The sequence below is a fragment of the Schistocerca cancellata genome, chromosome 8 (genome assembly GCF_023864275.1).
Source record: "Schistocerca cancellata isolate TAMUIC-IGC-003103 chromosome 8, iqSchCanc2.1, whole genome shotgun sequence".
Lineage (NCBI taxonomy): Eukaryota > Metazoa > Arthropoda > Insecta > Orthoptera > Acrididae > Schistocerca > Schistocerca cancellata.
This window is the reverse complement of record NC_064633.1, coordinates 283,795,610-283,816,310: the sequence shown is the minus strand read 5'-3', so window position 1 is coordinate 283,816,310 and position 20,701 is coordinate 283,795,610. Positions and strand designations below refer to the sequence as shown.

General features: G+C 38.7%; 1 protein-coding gene across 1 annotated transcript in view; it reads left to right on the top strand.

Annotated features, from left to right (window-relative positions):
* The window catches only part of LOC126095516 (WD repeat-containing protein 81), a 308,162-nt gene that overhangs the window by 115,634 nt on the left and 171,827 nt on the right, over window positions 1-20,701 (top strand). The window contains exon 12 of the mRNA XM_049910301.1: window positions 19,377-19,639. Coding sequence (XP_049766258.1) covers window positions 19,377-19,639 — 263 coding nt within the window. The remainder of the gene's footprint in view (window positions 1-19,376; window positions 19,640-20,701) is intronic.

The following is a 20,701-nucleotide window of genomic DNA, read 5'->3' as shown; positions in this document are numbered from 1 at the left end:
CTGATGGTAGGGTCCGTGTGTGATGCATTCCCCATGAAGCCATGGACCCAAGATGGCAACAAGGCACTGTGCAAGATGGTGGTAGCTCCATAATGGTGGGGGCTGTGTTTAAGTGGAACAGGCTGGGTCCTCTGTTTCAACTGAACCAATCATTGACTGGAAATGATTATGTTTGGCTATTCATGGGCTCCTTCGACATAAAAATTTTCTGGATATGGTACCACGTCATAATGTATAACATTGGTTTTTCTCCAGCAGCAGTAGTTTTATACATTATGACACGGTACCATATCTAGTAAACTTTTATGTTGACTGAGTCTGGCCCTACGCAATTACATAGGCTCCTTATTCCTGAAGAACACTGGAATTTTTATGGTTGTCAGTCTGGCATGTCACCAGATCACAGTTGTTTGCAACTTGTTTGAAGAACATTCTGGACAATTCGAGCAAATGATTTGGTCACGCAGATCACCCAACATTTATGGGATGTAATCAAGAGGGCAGTCTATGCACAAAATCCTCCACTGGCAACTCTTTCACAATTATTGATAGCTACAGAGGCAGCGTGGCTCAGTATTTCTGCAGAGGACATCCAAAAATTTTTTGAATCCATGCCACATTGAGTTGCTGCACCACTCTAGGCAAAAGGAGTTTTGACACAATATTAGGAGGTATCCCGTGACTTTTGTCACCTCAGTGTATATCTTCCATCACATGACTCATTTGATCAGAAGAATGTTTATTAAGGATATACAGTGACCATTGTTCCTCATTGGGAATTTTAATGATCAGCTTGCTTGCTGAACCTACACCAGCATTTGCATTAGGTTAATGACAATGAGACAGAGCAAGCCATGCTTTTTAATAAGCTCAGTCTTTACTGTCGAACTCCTATCATGTTCATCACTCACACAGGAATCAGGGAGTGAGAAGGGCTACTGATATTCAAACTAATGATAACTACCCAGTATGAGTATACTTTTCAAACAACAAAGACTCCAAAACGAAGCCACTGATGTATGTGCCCAGTAGACCAAAATGACTTCTTATCAGTGATGTTATCCATGACCGAGTGAATTCCATTACAACCATACTGTGCCATATTGCTGACTTACCCAAACCAAATTCCTAAAGACAACATGTGATACTGGATGTCTCCTGGTGGGACATCATATCTTACTCTGCAATGAGGTTAGTCATATTCAAGTTAGTGACTAGTATTCAGACAGCTGTAATACAGTCAAGTAACACTTTTTATATTGATCTGATGCAAAAACAAAATGTATTATGTACAGTGAAACTTTACAAATGCAGGGATGTCTCAAAAGATTCATTGCACTGCTGTAATCTGTACACTCAAAATGTTTGAAAATGTTCTATTTCATGTTTTATTAATAACATTGTATCTTATAAAATAGGTAATGATTTGAGCATAAATGAAAAGGTTGAAACTAGTCACTGATAAAAGTATTATTTGCACTTCTGTTGGAAATATAAATTTACCTTTGTAACTGCCTGTGCAACCAGTCATATCCATATAGCTGAGAGAGTAAACTCTGTTACAACATACAATATGATGCTAAACAATGAAATTTTTTCATATATCCCTTTTGTGCTAATCATGGATGTGAACACTTGAGGTGTAAAATTGTGGCATGATTGCTACACTCGCCTTTGACATTCCAGTAAATCAGTAACAGCTGAACACAGCATCTTCACAATACATTATATGGATTATTCAGATTATTCTGCCACAAATATCTCGGCAACAACAGGATCCTCCTGGGATCCTATTGTAAAGGAGTCAGTTACAAAGGAGTCTGTGAAAACATGTTTGACAGAAGACATTATTAGTCATAATGCTGGCTTTAGACATAATATGAGACTGAGTGATTTCTTTAAGCCTTCAAAAAGACAAAATGTTACATCTGATGTAATGTCAATTTTATTCTTTTGACCACTGAATTTGAGCTCTATGGCTTTAAATTCAACACTGGGTGTGCATGCAGTATGTTATGCATGTGCCTACGCATCTGGAGATGGAACAACATTTGTTCTTGACAGAACTATCATATAGTGGTAACCTAGGTACATGCACCATTGTGCTGATTTTAAATATGAACATACCATATTCACGCAAATCTAGTGCACACTTTTTTTTTTACCATACGAAGTACTCAGAATTGGGGTGCGAATAAGATTTGGTGTCGCATTAGATTCAAGTACAAACTTGAATCATTCAGTGGTATTTCTTACCCTAGGTGATCTGAAGTATCAAAACATTTATTAAACTCTAGCAAGGAAATATATGTAAGGTATCTGTGAATTAAAAAAAGTAAATCATAAATCGGGTAAGAGGTTATCAAGTTAAAAGAGCTGGTATATATTTCCAGTTCTGAATTCTGTTCACAGGCGTCAGAACAAAATCCATTACTACCATGAGAGGAGATTTTCTTTAGTCGTTGGTTCAAATAGAATGTGTCTTTTTTTTGTTTTGATTTTTATTTTCTCATTGAAATTTAGGTACAGTCCCATACATTACAATGCACTGTTTTACTTCTTAATGTCATTTCATTATTGTTGACTTACTCTAGTACTTCACACTATGTTTGCATTAGGTAGTCACGAAATGGAAGACAAGCGGAAAAGAATATTGTATAAAGCTACAGTCAAGTGTAAAGTAATTCTTTATGCTGAAAAATATGGTAAAAGAAGGACAGGAAGAGAGTTCAAGGTAGCTGAGAGTAATGTTTGCTTATGGAAAAAACAGAAATTGGGATTATTTGCAACTACTGCTACTAGAAAGAAATTCACTGGGCCTTGCAAAGGCAGACGACATGGCATTGAAGTAAATGTTCTGGACTTCATCTGAGAAGGGAGGAAGAATGGGCAACCTGTGACCAGTGACACCATAATAAAAACAAGCAAAAGAGGTGGCTGCAGCTCTTAATATACCGAAACAGGAGTATAAGGCTAGCTGGGAATGGGTTGCTCGCTTTATGAAATGGGCGGGCTTATATCTGCAATGCCGTACAACAATATGCCAAAAGCTTCCACAGGATTTTGAGAAGAAACTTCAGGAATTTCACTGGTATTTTATCACACTTCAGAAAGAGAAGAATTTTTCAGTGGACCAAATAGGCAACATGAATGAGACTCCAGTTTGGTTTGATATGCCACGTAATTACACAGTTGATGAGACGAGTACAAAAGAAGTTACCATCAAAACATCTGGGTGTGAAAAACGGCACATAATGGTAATGCTGGCAATCACGTAATGGTAATGCTGGCAATCACAGCAGATGGGAATAAACTTCCCCCATTTTTAATCTTCAAGTGAAAAACAAGCCCCAGGACTCCAAAAAATGAAAAGCTATTCCCTGATGACATCATTGTTTGGAATCAAGAGAAGGGATGGATGACAGACTTTGATGTTGGACTGGCTCCATAATGTGTGGGAATTCCATTCTGGTGGGATCTTGATGCATTTTGTGGTCATCTCACTGATGACGTAAAAAAGAAGATCCATAGCCTATCCAGTGACCTTGTTATTATTCCTGGAGGAATGACTTCTGTATTACAAACACTGGATGTTCGTATAAATAAGCCTTTCAAGGGTTACATTCAGGAACAGTACGAAATATGGTTTTGTGAACCAAATCGTGAAACAATTCGGACAGGAAAAATTAAACGTGCTGCACCCTACATTACAGTGCCTGGAAATGCATCAAAGCACCAATGATTGTAAAATCACTCAAGAAATGCTGTATTTCTAATACACTGGATGGCAGTGAAGATGATGTGCTCTGGAATGACACTGAGGATGGCGGGGAAGGAGGAAATGAATTTATTTCTGATATAGACTTTTCCCAGGATTCCAGTAATGATGACATTAGTCAATAATGATGAGTAATGCCTGTAATTTACAGTATGTTTCTTTGTATGTCATGTAGGTAATCTAGTTAGGTATTCTTTTTTAATAATGAAAATGTCACTTGTTACTGTAATGAGTAACTTGAAAAATAAATTATTGTTGTTTTTTATAGTACATGTTTACAATCACTATTGTTTGAAATAAAGTTAGCATTGTAAAATAAATTTCAGCAATACAAAAATATCCTGCCAGTGATGTGCCAAAATTAGTTTTTTCTATTAATTTAATTTTTAAAATTGGCTTGCGCATTACATTCAATGGTGCATTAGATTCTCGTAAATACAATAGTGGCATGCACCAGCAATGTCCAGTGTAAAACTCACCCGAAGATGGCTATTAACCAAAATATCTGCTGTCTACAGGTTGTTCACCTACAGCTCCTCTCACACCTGTGTTATGCAAGCAACCTAACCTAGAAAGGGTTGCATTAGCAGCACCAGAGTCTTGATCAAGCCCAGCAGACCCAGTGCAAATGCCCCTAGAGGTCACTGGCCCCGGGGTCCTGTTTGTTTCCATGACCAATGTCATCGCAAATAGTTCCTCTAATATTGCTGCACTGCCTGGGTATTTGGGCCAGCACAGAGCCACTCCTAGCAGACTTCTGTCAAGTCTCTGAGCCAGGTGCTGACTGCACCTACAGTTCTTTAAAGTTTTGTTGGAAATTTTGCGACCTGCTATGTTATGCCGTGTGTCAGCCACTGCTGACTGAGGGAGCCATGAATGTCTGTCATCACCATCACCAATACATTACACCTACCTCATGGATTGCAAGAACATTCAGTATTGACTGTCATCTCACCTCACATTATATTGTTCTGCTGTCAAGTTAATCTCAGACTTTACTTATTCTGTCAACCCATGTTCAGACTTGTGTAAATTGATTGTACATTACAAGCCTTTACAAACAGTTGCTATGACTAACTTTTTTTCCAAAGGGGAATTTTTATGTTTATGTACACTCACCAGAGAAAAGATTAACCAACCTGATGAAATAATTACAAGCATCATTTAATACCATGTAATTCCTCCCCTGACCTCGATAACCATTTGGATTTGGTTAGGAAGTTAGTCCACAAGGTTGTGTTAGGTATGTTGCATCCAGATTAAGCCACTTGCTGAGGATCTGATTTTGCAATTCCACATAACTACAGGGATGCTGATGCTGGCATTTTACCTGCTGTTCCAACAAGTCCAACAGATTTTCTATCGGGTTTGAGTAAAGTGATTTTGCAGGTCAAATCAGCCAAATATTCTTCCATCCTGATGAACTTTTCTGTTGTCATCTTTATGTACCTGAGTGAGCGATGGCATCTTGTAAGGTGACCAACTCCAAATGTTCATTGCATGCAGTTCCTATCGCAATGTATTCTTGCTAACAGGTTGAAATGGTGCTTCATTCACTGCCTGCAGTAATTTGTGTTGGGTTTGGAAGCAATTTTGATTCACAAGCCATGAAATGTGTCTCCAACCACAATGCTGATGTTATGTTTCATGGCCATAGGTGTTACATTACTGCTTGCAGACATGTTGAAAGTCTGCCATGAAACACTGACAAATCCAGCAACTTCACACACTGTATGGCCATGGGCGCAGCCAAATAAAATTGCCCCTACCTCCCAATATGTCCCATCTTTACATTTATGCATGTTTAAGTACAATGTTCACTTGAAACATAAATGTCTCACTGATTACTACTGCCTTATGCTTACACGGAGGCAGTGCATGCACGGTCGAGCACATGACTCAACTGCTGCGCCATCTTAGAAGCTTAAAGATTTATCGGTGCATGCACACTGGCATGACATGATTTTTGGATTGGTGAGTTTATTTCTTAATAAAACTGTCCAACATTGTTTACCTGGACTGTGTTCTTACTGCACCTCAACTGGAGCTATAGTTATTTATATCGTGGTAAGATGTCGACATCATGCTGTTGCAATCCCAAAATATCATAAAATACTCATTATGTGGAGAAAACTATTAAGAACCATAACCTAACTGTTTTAAAATCCCTGATGGGTCTGGAGAGTGCATTTGGGCAGTTGGCAATCAGATAGTGACAGCACCTAAAAATAGTGTCCATCCTCATAACTATTAAGCTGCCTTTTCAAATACTTATTTCTCAAGCTAAATATGGTAGGTTCAAGGATTGGGTAGAGAACAAGCATCATCACTAAGACAGGAACATAAAGACAGAAGGTGGCTTCAGTGGAGGTCCAGACTGGTGCCAACAAAAATGGACAAGAAACAACTTTATGTACAGATACAAAGAGGCAGATGGCAGATGAGGAAAGAAAGAATAAGAAAAAATGTTATGAAAAAAGAAGATCTAGTTAGGCAAACTAAAAAGCTGTTGAGTAATAAAGGGGAGATACTTGCTTCATAAATCAAGGAAGAAAATGTGAGAGAAATCACCAGAAGGGGTACAGGAAAAATGTATCAAAAGGGTTTTAAAGCTGGTAGCAGAATAAAGGAAGCATAAATACACTACTGGCCATTAAAATTGCTACACCAAGAAGAATTGCAGATGATAAATGGGTATTCATTTGACAAATATATTATACTAGAACTGACATGTGATTACATTTTCACGCAATTTGGGTAAATAGATCCTGAGAAATCAGTACCCAGAACAACCACCTCTGGTTGTAATAATGGTCTTGATACGCCTGGGCATTGAGTCAAACAGAGCTTGGATGGCATGTACAGGTACAGCTGCCCATGCAGCTTCAACACGAGACCACAGTTCATCAAGAGTAGTGACTGGCATATTGTGACGAGCCAGTTGCTAGGTCACCATTGACCAGACGTTTTCAATTGGTGAGAGATCTGGAGAATGTGCTGGCCAGGTCAGCAGTTGAACATTTTCTGTATCCAGAAAGGCCCGTACAGGACCTGCAACATGCGGTCGTGCATTATCCTGCTGAAATGTAGAGTTTCGCGGGGATTGAATGAAGGGTAGTGCCACGGGTTGTAACACATCTGAAATGTAACGTACAAAGTGCCGTCAATGCGAACAAGAGGTGATCGAGACGTGTAACCAATGGTACCCTATACCATCACGCCGGGTGATACGCCAATATGGCGATGACGAATACACACTTCCAATTGTGCGTTCACTGCGATGTTGCCAAACACGGATGCGACCATTATGATGCTCTAAACAGGACCTGGATTCATCCAAAAAACTGATGTTTTGCCATTCGTGCACCCAGGTTTGTCGTTGAGTACACCATCGCAGGCGCTCCTGTCTGTGATGCAGCATCAAGGGTAACCACAGCCATGGTCTCTGAGTTGATAGTCCATGCTGCTGCAAACATCGTCGAACTGTTCATGCAGATGGTTGTTGTTTTGCAAACGTCCCCATCTGTTGACTCAGGGATCGAGACATGGCTGCATGATCCATTACAGCCATGCGGATAAGATGCCTGTCATCTTGACTGCTAGTGATACGAGGCCGTTGGGATCCAGCACGGCGTTCCGTATTACGCTCCTGAACCCACCGATTCCATATTTTGCTAACAGGCATTGGATCTCGACCAACGTGAGCAGCAATGTCGCAATACAATAAACCGCAATCACGATAGGCTACAATTTGACCTTTATCAAAGTCGGAAACATGATGGTATGCATTTCTCCTCCTTACACGAGGCATCACAACAATGTTTCACCAGGCAACGCTGGTCAACTGCTGTTTGTGTATGAGAAATCGGTTGGAAACTTTCCTCATATCAGCACGTTGCAGGTATCGCCATGGGCGCCAACCTTGTGTGAATGCTCTGAAAAGCTAATCATTTGCATATCACAGCATCTTCTTCCTGTCGGTTAAATTTCACGTCTGTGGCATGTCATCTTTGTGGTGTAGCAATTTTAATGGCCAGTAGTGTAATTACACCAAACAGGTATATTAATGAGTGGGATTGTGACCCAACAAGGACACCATCGAAGAATTATTGAGAGAGAAAGAAGGAAGCAGTGAGGAGGATGCATGTAATTTTATTTGGTTTACACTATTTTAAATTTTATTATGTGTAAATTTGTTCTGGTCACACTTCATTCCAGTGCTTCCTCTCAACTCCCCTTCTCTCTCTTTCCTCCTCCGGTCTCCCCTTTTCTTCATTCTAGGTCTATGGTTACTCTCCCTTTTCCCTTCTCGCAAGGGAAGGGTCCAATCCAACATGTCGAAACCTGTGTGATTTTTTTTATAAAAAAAGGAATACACCAAAAGAAACACTATATCAAACTGCTAAGATACATTGAAAGCACTTTTTATAGGTACTGACAAGTGTCAAATTCACAGCTCACCAGGTGGCTTGAGAAATGTGCAGCTCTATCAGATCTGTAGCAGGTAGTGCATGCTAAACACGGCAGATGCATAGCCTTGATTGGTGGCCCATTGTCAAACAGATACTATGGCCCAGTGCCACTGCAATTTCTAAAGCAAATTTCAATTTCCATTGATGGTTCCTCTGACACCATTGCTTACTGTTATTACCATTTGCATGAATTTGCAACTCATTAAATATACGTAATAATTAGTGTTATCACTAAGTCATGGAGACAAATCTGATTTATTTTCTTTGTGTTTTCTTCATATACACATACATCTTCATGCAGGTTCCAGAGTTTCATAGTAATGTGGAATCCTATTAATGTTTCAACCTTGCAAAGATGAAATATGAAGAATGTGGCATGCAGAAGAAATCACCAACTTCTCCTGAAGACCTACATTTGTGTTATTTATTAGTTAATTTCTTGGACATTCTTTTGAATGGTGTGACATTTCACTACAAATTGTGGAAACATTAGAAGACATAGGAAATAACTCCGACAAATCCTTAGATTGTGTTTCAAATAATGACTGTTATGCTAATTGAAGTCCAGAAAAAAAAGAATAAGGCTGTAAATTTTTTGATTAAATGAAAGAGTGAGAAAACACTTGAAGTTGAACAGTGTCCAAATCCGGTTTAGTTTTGTAAAATCAGATCACAGATTGTACAAATGGAAGAAAGATTTACATGAACTACAAAATAGGTGCCAAAATGAAACTCACAGAAGTATGAAAGAAAAACTTTCTAAAAATTTAGAATTGCTCATGGGAGCCATTGCATCATTACTGAGGGAGACTTTGAGACTCTGTCCTCTGAACTGTAGGTGAGGTGAACATTTTTGATTTCCAGGTTTCTTCAACCCAGTTACACAGATTCTGAAAATTATGTGGCAAAGAAGGTCAAAGAATTACGAATTGTACTTCAGATAAGTATGTAGAGGAAATGTCCTTAACAGGTAAAACTATACAGAAATTCTTAGTCTACATGAAGACAAAGCTTCTTGTTATCCTCTAAACTGCTGTGTACAGTGCCAGTCAGTCAGGTTTTGTCTGAGAACTGCTTGAAAACTACACATTGTATCATTACGAGTGAAAAAATAGAGTCGCTTTACAGTCAACAAATGCTATGACAAATTTATGCACAACAATGCCTATCATAAGTATCAGTGGATCACTGTTCGTAGAGGTTTATATCTGTCTTCAGGAACCTCAAGGCGAACTGGAAACAAAAACTTAAAAAAAAGACAGTTTAGTTGCAAAAATATTGTAACTGACATAGAAAAATCTGGGAAAATGGGAGAGAATTAGTTTCAATATTAAATCTACATCATCATCTTACCAGACACACAAACGAACACAAACATACACACAAAATTCAATCTTTCGCAACAAACTGTTGCCTCATCAGGAAAGAGGGAAGGAGAGGGAAAGACGAAAGGATGTGGGTATTAAGGGAGAGGGTAAGAAGTCATTCCAGTCCCAGGAGCGGAAAGACTTACCTTAGGGGGAAAAAAGGACGGGTACACACTCTCACACACACACACATATCCATCCACACATATACAGACACAAGCAGACATATTTAAAGACAAAGAGTTTGGGCCTGCCCAAACTCTTTGTCTTTAAATATGTCTGCTTGTGTCTGTATATGTGTGGATGGATATGTGTGTGTGTGCGAGTGTGTACCCGTCCTTTTTTCCCCCTAAGGTAAGTCTTTCCGCTCCCGGGACTGGAATGACTTCTTACCCTCTCCCTTAATACCCACATCCTTTCGTCTTTCCCTCTCCTTCCCTCTTTCCTGATGAGGCAACAGTTTGTTGCGAAAGCTTGAATTTTGTGTGTATGTTTGTGTTAGTTTGTGTGTCTGTCGACCTGCCAGCACTTTCATTTGGTAAGTCACATCATCTTTGTTTTTAGATATATTTTTCCTTCGTGGAATGTTTCCTTCTATTATAACCTCATCATCTTACCAGTTGCAGAAAATAATTCATTGGAATTGTTGGACCCTTGGCCTGGAAACAAAAACATCTCTATCTTTATAATGGCAGTGATAAGAATGTTATATAATTTGGATTCAATCTGCAACTATTAATGTGATTCAGCATCGCTATAAAGAAATTTTTAAGCATTTTTCAATAAATTGTCAGACAATAAATTTTCCAGTAGCTCTTTGTCACTTCAGGTTTCTTAGTGGAACAGTTTGCATCACCACATTTTAAGAATTTGATCAAGTATGCTTGGTACAAAGCACAAAATGCAGAACAACAGCCATGAACACTTCTAACTTCAACCCAGTTTTGTCTAAATAAAACTAGTAATTACTGTGAAGTGGCTGAATGCATTAATTTTTCTTTTATCAGGCATGCCTGGTGTGAGGAAAATGATTGTTTTCATCACCCAACAGACACTTCATGTTTTTTGTGATGACTACAGGGAATAAACAAGGAATTGTTTCAGTGTTAATAAAATATACATTGAAATATTATCATAAAACTGAGATACAGAAATTGTTATGAAGTATTACATGTCCAGAAATTAAAGTCCCAATTGATGGAAGTTGTCTGTAATGTAACACCATACACTGCTTTTATTTCTTTTCTCTACTAGTCACTAGTGTAACAGTTACATCTGCTACTGTTTAGATGTCAATATGAAGTGAAAGTTAATTAAAAATTAATGATGTGAGGCATATTTGGTGTGTTTAAATGTTTAAAATTCGATGTGTGCAATTTGGACTTTGCACTATGTAGTGCTACATTCGCTTGTCACGGCTGCATCTGCTTATTTGCCAATTCGTATGCTAGTCAGGGAGGGCTGCACAAACTGCAGCTATAAGTGCCTCTTCATGCAACAATGATGAGCAACTTTATTTATTTATTTATTTATTATTATTATTATTATTATTATTATTATTATTATAACGATTGTTGCCCTTTAGGAGAGCGATTGAACTTGAATTCATAATTTCATCTTCGGATGTTTTTCTTCTTTGCTTCCCAAAACCACCTCATCCTCTCAGAATGCTCCTTCTTCCGTTCCTCTGTCCATTTCTGACCAGGCTGACGCGATGTTCTTTCCCCAAACTTCACACTTGTGATTTTATGCCGGCACTCGATGCGATCTTAGAGATTTTTTATGTTAATCTGCTGTAGATCCCTCTGGACTTCTTTCAGCCATTCTGTGCCACATTTACTCCTTGTTATAATATTGAATAATTTCTTTGCTGTTCTGGAGTCTTCCATCCTGTATATGTGTGTATAAAATTTGGCTCGGCACTTTCTATAGATTTCGTTTTGTGGTCTCTTGATCCAAATGCCATTTTTGTTGATTGGACCATAAATCTTCCTGAGAATTTTTCTTTCCTGCTTTCCTATTTCCTTAATTTTTGAATGACCATCGATCACCATTGTTTCAGCTGCATAGATTGCTTCTGGAAGAATCACTGTTGTATAGTGCCTTAATTTTGCGTCTGTCGAAATGCACTTCTTGTTGTAATGTGTCCATGTTAGCTTGTAGGCCTTCTGGAGCTTGGTGATTCTTTGTTCATTGGCAATTCGGTTTAATCCTGAGGACTGTATAGTTTCACCAAGGTATTTAAAATGGCAGACTTGTGCAATTTTACCATATTTTGTTATTAAAGGGGATTTATTTTCTGACTGCCTTTCCATATATTGGGTTTTTTCATAAGATATCTGTAGTCCAGTTTTTTGTGAAATTTCATGTAGTTTTTCCACTGCGTGAATCACTTCTGTTCTGTTATTGGCAATAATTGCAATATCGTCAGCGAAAGCAAGGCACTTACTTTAATTCAGTTCTCTTTCTTGATACCAATTTGGATACCCTTTACGTGAGGTTCCCATTCCCTGATTATCTTTTCTAGAACAATATTGAAAAGGATTGGGGATAGTCCGTCCCCCTGTCGGACTCCAGATTTGATTTCGAAGGGTTCTGATACTTCGCCCATGAATTTCACTTTGGCCATTGTTCCTGTAAGAGTCTGTTCTGTGATTTTATGTGTCTTTTGGTCGATCCCAAATTCTTCCATGATTTTAAACAGGGTTCCGTGGCCCACTGAATCATATGCTTTCCTGAAGTCAGTGAATGTAACTACTGTGTTTCTGCATTTCCGCATTTGTAATATTGTCTTTAAGCACCAGATCTGTTCCGCGCATGAGCGTCCTTTTCTGAATCCGGCCTGGTATTCACCAGTTAGTGTATCTGCTTGGGATTCTATCCTGTTTAAAAGCACTTTGGAAAGGATTTTGTAAGTGACTGGGAGCACGGAAATTCCTCTGTAATTGTTCATGTCTGTCTTGTCGCCCTTTTTGTGTAGCGGGTGAATTAGAGCACATTTCCAGTCGTCTGGTATCTGCTCCATTATCCATATTATATGGTGTAATTTCTGCATAAGTATAGGATCGTTTAGTTTCGAGAACTCAGCAATGATCCCATCTTCTCCTGGTGCTTTGTTATTTTTCAACTGCTTGACTATCTCCATAATTTCTTCAAGATCCGGGGCATGTGAGTCTGGGTGTGTGAATACTGGAGAAGAGAAGACAAGTTTTTCTTGGGGTGGTTCATAGTTGAGGAGGGAACTGAAATATTGGGCTAAGATTTTGCAGTTATTTATTTATTTATTTATTTATTTATTTATACTCACAGTGTGCCTGCGCAGCTAAAATCCTGACGGCATTTCTTTCAATGTATTCTTCCTGCGTGAAAAATTTCAGGGTAGATTTCAACATGTCAGACTGGATCATTTCCTTGTCAGTTCTATGTATTCATATACTATATGCCACAATTTTACACCTCAGTGTTCACATCCGTGATTAGCATGAAAGGGATACATGAGCAAATTTTCATTGTTTATCATCATATTGTATGTTGTAACATGTGCCATTCCTGTATTGTGTGTGGGGTGTGAAAGATTTAGGCTTTGGCATATTGGCATGGTATTCTGCAGACTTCAGCCTTCTGCAAACTCAGATTGTCCCTCAGCAAGTAGAGAAATGAACTGGGCTTTGTAGGTGGCTGGAAAATTGCTTTTACATAATGATAGCAGCACCCTGGACTTGAACCACTCCTTCTCCCATTTATCTTGAGAGTAAGTACATTTCCTTCTTGTTAATGCTGTGCTATTCTAATATAAGGAATATACATTAACTTCGAACATGGACCTTATGTGTTCCAACCTGTGTACCAGTGTTTGAAGGACATCCATAGTTTGTGAAGGATGGCAGTAGCTAGACACACATAAAAATATAGATCTAGATATGTGGGCTAATGGTTAGCAAAAATGTTCTCACAACCTATCCACTTTCAGACTGACTAAAGACCTGGGCTGACAGAACACAACCTGCCATTATGATGTACAGCATTGAGCTGCAACGGCTAGGCCACATCATTGAGATACTCATTATTGTATCGTGCTGGTCACATAGAATGTGGCACTGACACAGTAGCAACTGACCTGCCACACCCGCTGGCACTGAGTTGTCTCAGAATACAGATTCACCACAGACTGGAGTGGCTGTGCACACCTGCTGGCTTATTTGACTGCCATGTGGCAGCAGTGGCAGAAGGCATCCGTATTGTGCCGCACTATATGTGCAAGCTGCTAATGCAGTTTCGGCCACTGCCTGTGTGTGACAGCTGAAGACATCTAGAAAGATTAGTCAGCTACCTTTATGCATTATCAGCACAAATTTTAGGCATATGAATGAAGTTTAAACCTTTCCCTAACATGGATAACTTTCAAAGTTGTGAAACAGGTACTAATTAGCTGCAGATGACAGCTAAGAGGCTGGAGAAGTGAGCATTAAAAACACATGTTAAGTTTTTGACATAAACATTCTCATTGTGTCTTTCCAGAATTTAAAATGGGTCACATTATTTTTAATTTAATTTCCTCATTTTGAGAGGCTGAAGAAGCGATCTCTTTTATTTGCCAAAAAAACATTCAACAGCCTAGATCATGTAAAATATTTCTTTAAGACTACTGGTTTAAATAGACTTTGCTGTCATCTTGAGGTCTGTAACAAAGTGCATATGTGTGGAACACTTCTCATAACATGAGTTAATACATAATGTTTGAGATGAAAGTTTTAGTTTGGTATTACAAAAATTGTAAGTGGAACTGTACGGTTACATTATCTTAAAAATCTTTTTGTTGTGAAATGTGTTCATTTTACATTGAACTTCACTCCAAGTTGTCATGTGGATAAAAACCAGCTTATTATGAAAGGTTTGTTATTACTAAAATATTTAAAAAATATAGAGCACCTTGTGCAAAAGACCTTGGCTATATATATGGCCATGGCCTTTTGCACAACGTGCTTTGTATTTTTTAAATATTTTATTATGATATATCAGATACTTGCGACATCACTAAAACACAGTACACAGTGGCACATATGTTTACATAAGTTGGACATATTCTAAACGGTGAAAATATGCTTTAAGTGATGTATAAGGTTCAACTGACAGGTTGTATTGCTAAGATAACATTTTATAGTGTATTACAGCTACTTGTGTCTCTTACATTAGGAACCATGTAACAGACCATAAATAATTCTCTTTATACAGTTAAAATCAAATACGAGGTGCATTCAAGTTCTAAGGCCTCCGATTTTTTTTCTAATTAACCACTCACCCGAAATCGATGAAACTGGCATTACTTCTCGAAATAATTGCCCTGCAGACATACACATTTTTCACAACACTGACGCCATGATTCCATGGCAGCGGTGAAGGCTTCTTTAGGAGTCTGTTTTGACCACTGGAAAATCACTGAGGCAATAGCAGCACGGCTGGTGAATGTGCGGCCACGGAGTGTGTCTTTCATTGTTGGAAAAAGCCAAAAGTCACTAGGAGCCAGGTCAGGTGAGTAGGGAGCATGAGGAATCACTTCAAAGTTGTTATCATGAAGAAACTGTTGCGTAATGCTAGCTCGATGTGCGGGTGCCTCGCCTTGGTGAAACAGCACACGCGCAGCCCTTCCCGGACGTTCTTGTTGCAGTGCAGGAAGGAATTTGTTCTTCAAAACATTTTCGTAGGATGCACCTGTTACCATAGTGCGTAGTGCCCTTTGGAACGCAATGGGTAAGGATTACGCCCTCGCTGTCCCAGAACATGGACACCATCATTTTTTCAGCACTGGCGGTTACCCGAAATTTTTTTGGTGGCGATGAATCTGTGTACTTCCATTGAGCTGACTGGCGCTTTGTTTCTGGATTGAAAAATGGCATCCACATCTCATCCATTGTCACAACTGACGAAAAGAAAGTCCCATTCATGCTGTCGTTGCGCGTCAACATTGCTTGGCAACATGCCACACGGGCAGCCATGTGGTCGTCCGTCAGCATTCATGGCATCCACCTGGATGACACTTTTCGCATTTTCAGGTCGTCATGCAGAATTGTGTGCACAGAACCCACAGAAATGCCAACTCTGGAGGCGATCTGTTTAACAGTTATTCGGCGATCCCCCAAAACAATTCTCTCCACTTTCACAATCATGTCGTCAGACCGGCTTGTGCGAGCCCGAGGTTGTTTCGGTTTGTTGTCACACGATGTTCTGCCTTCATTAAACTGTCGCACCCACGAACGCACTTTTGACACATCCAAAACTCCATCACCAAATGTCTCCTTCAACTGTCGATGAATTTCAATTGGTTTCACACCACGCAAATTCAGAAAACGAATGATTGCATGCTATTCAAGTAAGGAAAACGTCGCCATTTTAAGTATTTAAAACAGTTCTCATTCTCGCCGCTGGCGGTAAAATTCCATCTGCTGTACGGTGCTGCCATCTCTGGAACGTATTGACAATGAACGCGGCCTCATTTTAAAACAATGCGCATGTTTCTATCTCTTTCCAGTCCGGAGAAAAAAATCGGAGGCCTTAGAACTTGAATGCACCTCGTACTGTAGTTATCCGCAGTAGTTTATTTCATTGTTGTTGAGGCACATGCATGCTGCAAATGCGAGAGGTGAACAACCGAACAGGTCCATTGGTGAAGTGGAAGGATGCTGCAAGGGGGGGGGGGGGGGGGGCTGGAGGCTGGAGGCTGGCTGAACTTGCAGTTTACAGCTTCACTAAATATCATCAAACTACAAAATATGTACAAATCTTTCGTCGAAACTGGTTGTCTTAAATAAAGAAATATCTTATGTGATATAAGCTGCTGAATGTTTTTAACATTATTTTTAATTGTAAAGATTTTTTAATTTTCTTGGTCTGTTTGACTTGTTTATGGATGCACAGTTTATGGTAACAGCAATGTTCAGTCCCATTCACAGCTTTTCCATTCAGGGGTGTGTAGCACCACTTCATTGTCTGGTATGATTTCTCATGGAGTGACAAAACTCCTTACATCTGGACTGTAGTTTTCATTTTGTTACTTTTTCACATGTGGAATGATTTTTCAGTAACTGTCTTCAGGCAACAATGATCTTTGTGATTCATCTAAACTGCTGTGTTTTGGAAATGAGTTTAGTGACTCTTGATATTTCACATCTTGTTCTTTAGTTGCATAGTAGCTGCATGAATTTTACATCAGTGTTTGAATAAATCGCCACTTGGCTTCATAAGGATTGTGTAATTGTTTTAAATGTTATTAATTTTAGGGAACTAAATTGTCCAAATATGAATTTTGGGATAATTATTTTATAAAAATTTAGAAGAATATGATGATTTTAATATCATGTGCACAGGTGGGTGATTCCCTTAGCTGCTCAGCAGCCTTCGGTGATTTTAAGTCTTCAAGATTTTCCTACCATATGCGTTCACTGTTTAAAACACCAGAGTCTTAAGCACTCCTGAAGACTGTGCAGCATACAAGGCATCACCAGGGAAAAGATGTTTCTCATTTGTTGTGATTCATTAACATTCTTGATGATCTTAAGCAAATGTACTCTGCAGAGAATCTATTCCAGAATATGGACTCACTTGTCCTGCTAGAACAGCAGTTTAAGTAGATCATGATGTGATGCATACTTTGTTACATTGTATGTGAGGGAAATGAGCAAGCTGATTTAGCAGCCAGTGGGTGTTACAGGTGGCAAATTTGAAGGCTGTAACTTTCCTCTATAGGCTGTAGTCTCACAGTTGACCGAGGTGGTCTTCCACCCATGAGAAGGAGTATGGTTGGAGGTGAGGTGCAAAAGTCTTCAGATGTAGAAACTAATGGTCTGGCCATAGGATTACTCTTGCATCAAAGGGCAGGATAAAATCATCCTCTCATATCTTACTATAGTCCCATCACACATTGCTTTCTCTGGCAGGACAGTTCCCTAGGTTTTGGTATCTGTGGTGTCCACATTTCAGTATATCACATTTTAGTAGTATAAATTTTGTGTTCCAGTGAGAGAACAGCTGTATTCTCATTGGGAATCTGCCAACTGTTTTACATATTTTAGTGGTATACCTTAAACTCAGTGCTATGAAGATGAGTATCTGTTTCTTTGACAATGGGCATTTCGAGATCTGAAGTAGCAGACCATGCCAAATTGGGGAAAATACTATGCTGGTAAATAAAAAGAAGTATTATAAATGACTCTTAATTTAACCACAAAACTAATTTAAAATGTCTGCAATTGGACAAAAATTATCATCAGTAACTTTAATGTTCCTTTTTTTTCCATGGTTCTGTAAATGTTCAATGAACATTTAAGTTTGGGCATAAAAGACCACATAACCTTGCACCATTTGACAGTGAGATGAATAAGCAATTATTTGAGTAAATTATCATACAAATGCCCAGTAGGGAAAGAGAAAATAGAAACACCAAATAAATCTAGATGAACAATAGCAAAAGAAAGGCATCTGTTTCTTTGAACTATGCATTTCAACAGTGGATACACCTGATAAATGTAGGTACATTCTGCTTTGCAATATTGCTGATTTATGTGATGCATACTTGGTTGGTCTAGCAGTCAAATGTTGAATGTACACAAAAGGTGAACCATCAGAATGTGTGAAGGTTTTATCATGTTGCCTTGATTACTTGATGTTTTTGCATTTCCTGTCAATTTGACTATTCTATTTTGCACACAGTATTTCAATCACTGATCAAATTTTCATGTTGAATTGCTGCAAGGAGTGGTCTTACATGTGCTATGTAGCGAGGCAGCACAGTGATTATTACACTGGACTTCTATAAGGAGGACAGCAGTTCAGATCCCCATGTGAACTAAACTTATAGTCCATCTTAATGACCACTTCGCCAGTGGGATGTTAAATCCAAACCTTACTCAATGGTACACACTGTGCCCTTACGTGAGCATATGTTTTGCTATGAAAGTGCCTTTTTGTTCAGCAACACATACCCCCTTCATGTTTTCTCTCTCTGACAGAAGAGAAGATCAGTGTTATCTTAATAAACTGAATCCATCCAAAGCCTTGTGATAACTGAAACCTCCAGCCCTGTTTATGAGGTTTCACTTTTTTTTTAAGAAAACTTCTTAGTGACGCTGTCTCAGAAACTTTGAATATGCTTCAATATTTGATCCTGTTATGTATCATCTGCCAATTGTACTACTGATTTTGCTCTCTAACAGCTGATTGTTAGCACTCATGTGGTCACTGCACACAGTACCTTAAGACAGTTACAAGTGGGTAAAATATTTTCTGTAAAAAGGTAATTGCAAGCTTTGCTAGGAACCCAGAAACACATCATCATGTCTGTTACATTCTTGATAGATTTTCTGAGAAATATTACAATTGTCACACAGCTATTCTGGGAAAGAATTTTCCGACAGGAGTTCAATAATAATGAGCAGCACCTTACAAATGCTCAGTAAGGGGTTTGAATGCAGGAAGAAATGCAATTTGCATAAATATCAGTTTATGCAGAGGAAGCCAAGAATAATGTGCAACATCTTACAAATGTTCAGTATGGTATCTGAATGCAGGATGAAATGCAGTTTGCATAAATATCAGTATAAGCAATCATTCTTCTCACACTCAATTTGTCAACAGAATAGCAAGACAGCTTTTTCAAATGTTACATTAATGAAAGATTTTGTACACATTTTCCTATAGTTTCTGGAATGTAGATGTAAATGTCACTCAATGAGAATAACTATGTGTTATAATTACATATATTTACAGACTCCTGTGGGCGGCGGCCTGCAGTAACATCTCGTGGCCTTCCGCCTCCATCTGCTCACCAGCTGTTGCAGCCACTGTTAGCCCACTGTGCCTTCCCATTTCCAGCACACTTTTTGACTCTCACAAAACTTCTCTGCCGTCACCACGATTTCTGCAGCCTTGTTAGGGAAATGTCATTTTTGAACCTGCAGGAGACTGTTGAGCCTGACATTGCTGAGAAGATAATGAACTTTATTACTGAAATAAACAAACTGAAAGTCAAGGTTTGTCCCTTGTTTTGATTTACAATTTTTAAAATTCTGTTTTGTAAAATATAAGCAATAAATGAAGTGGTTTTTCTTTTATTTAAGATTTTAAACGTAAAATATGGAAGTTAAAAATATTTTGATCAAATGACACTGAATTGTTAAATGTTAAAACAGAATCAATCTATGCTGTGTTAACAGATGCAAAAAGGAAAAATGAGTATCAAACCTGCAGCTTCCAGAATATTAATTTGTTTCTCCGTATAGAGAAGATATAGATATAGATAACAAAATGTAGATGAACACATAAGCAAATGATAGAGGAAAAGAAAACCATAGAGAACCCTGGATCACAAGGAGAACCATAGAGAACCCTGGATCACAAGGAGATGATGACACTGAAATAGCTGGGTTTGAAGACCAGATTACTGATTTTGTGCTGCAGGCAGTTAAATGGTTTAAGAAAGAAATGATTGTTGTAGATGGATTATCATAAATGAAAAAAAAGATGATAATAATAATAATAATAATAATAATAATAATAATAATAATAATAAGTAGTAGTAGTAGTAGTAGTAGTAGTAGTAGTATATACATAAAGAAACAGGAGATAGAAAGCAGAGCTAAGTAGAAAAACTGGGGGAAAGGAGGATAAAAAAAAAATGGAGAAGATATAATGGAGATAAGTTGCCTTAAAGCAGGCAGGTGGAATAAGGTAAATAGATGTGTCATGTAATCTGTCATCCGATATTTCTTCCCTCCATCACCTGATGTTTTTGTCACAAATTTTGGAAGTCTTTTCTTCCTGTGCAAGAATGAACTGGTGAAGCTCAGTTCCATGTTCCTAGAGTAGACAGGTTCCACGGTAGTGGCCAAGGTGCTTGGGGAGGATGATGTCCACAACCATTGGTGTTAGTCCTGACACGGTGTGTGTGTGGAGCTATTGAAGGCTGTTCCTTTAGTGAGCGGGCTGCCAGCAGCAGGTGAGATGGCCTGATGGTGTCTGGCATGGAGATGTCAGGTGGCTCCATCTTTGGAACAAAAGGAAGTGGTAGTTTCTCTGTTCAGGAGAAGGATCAC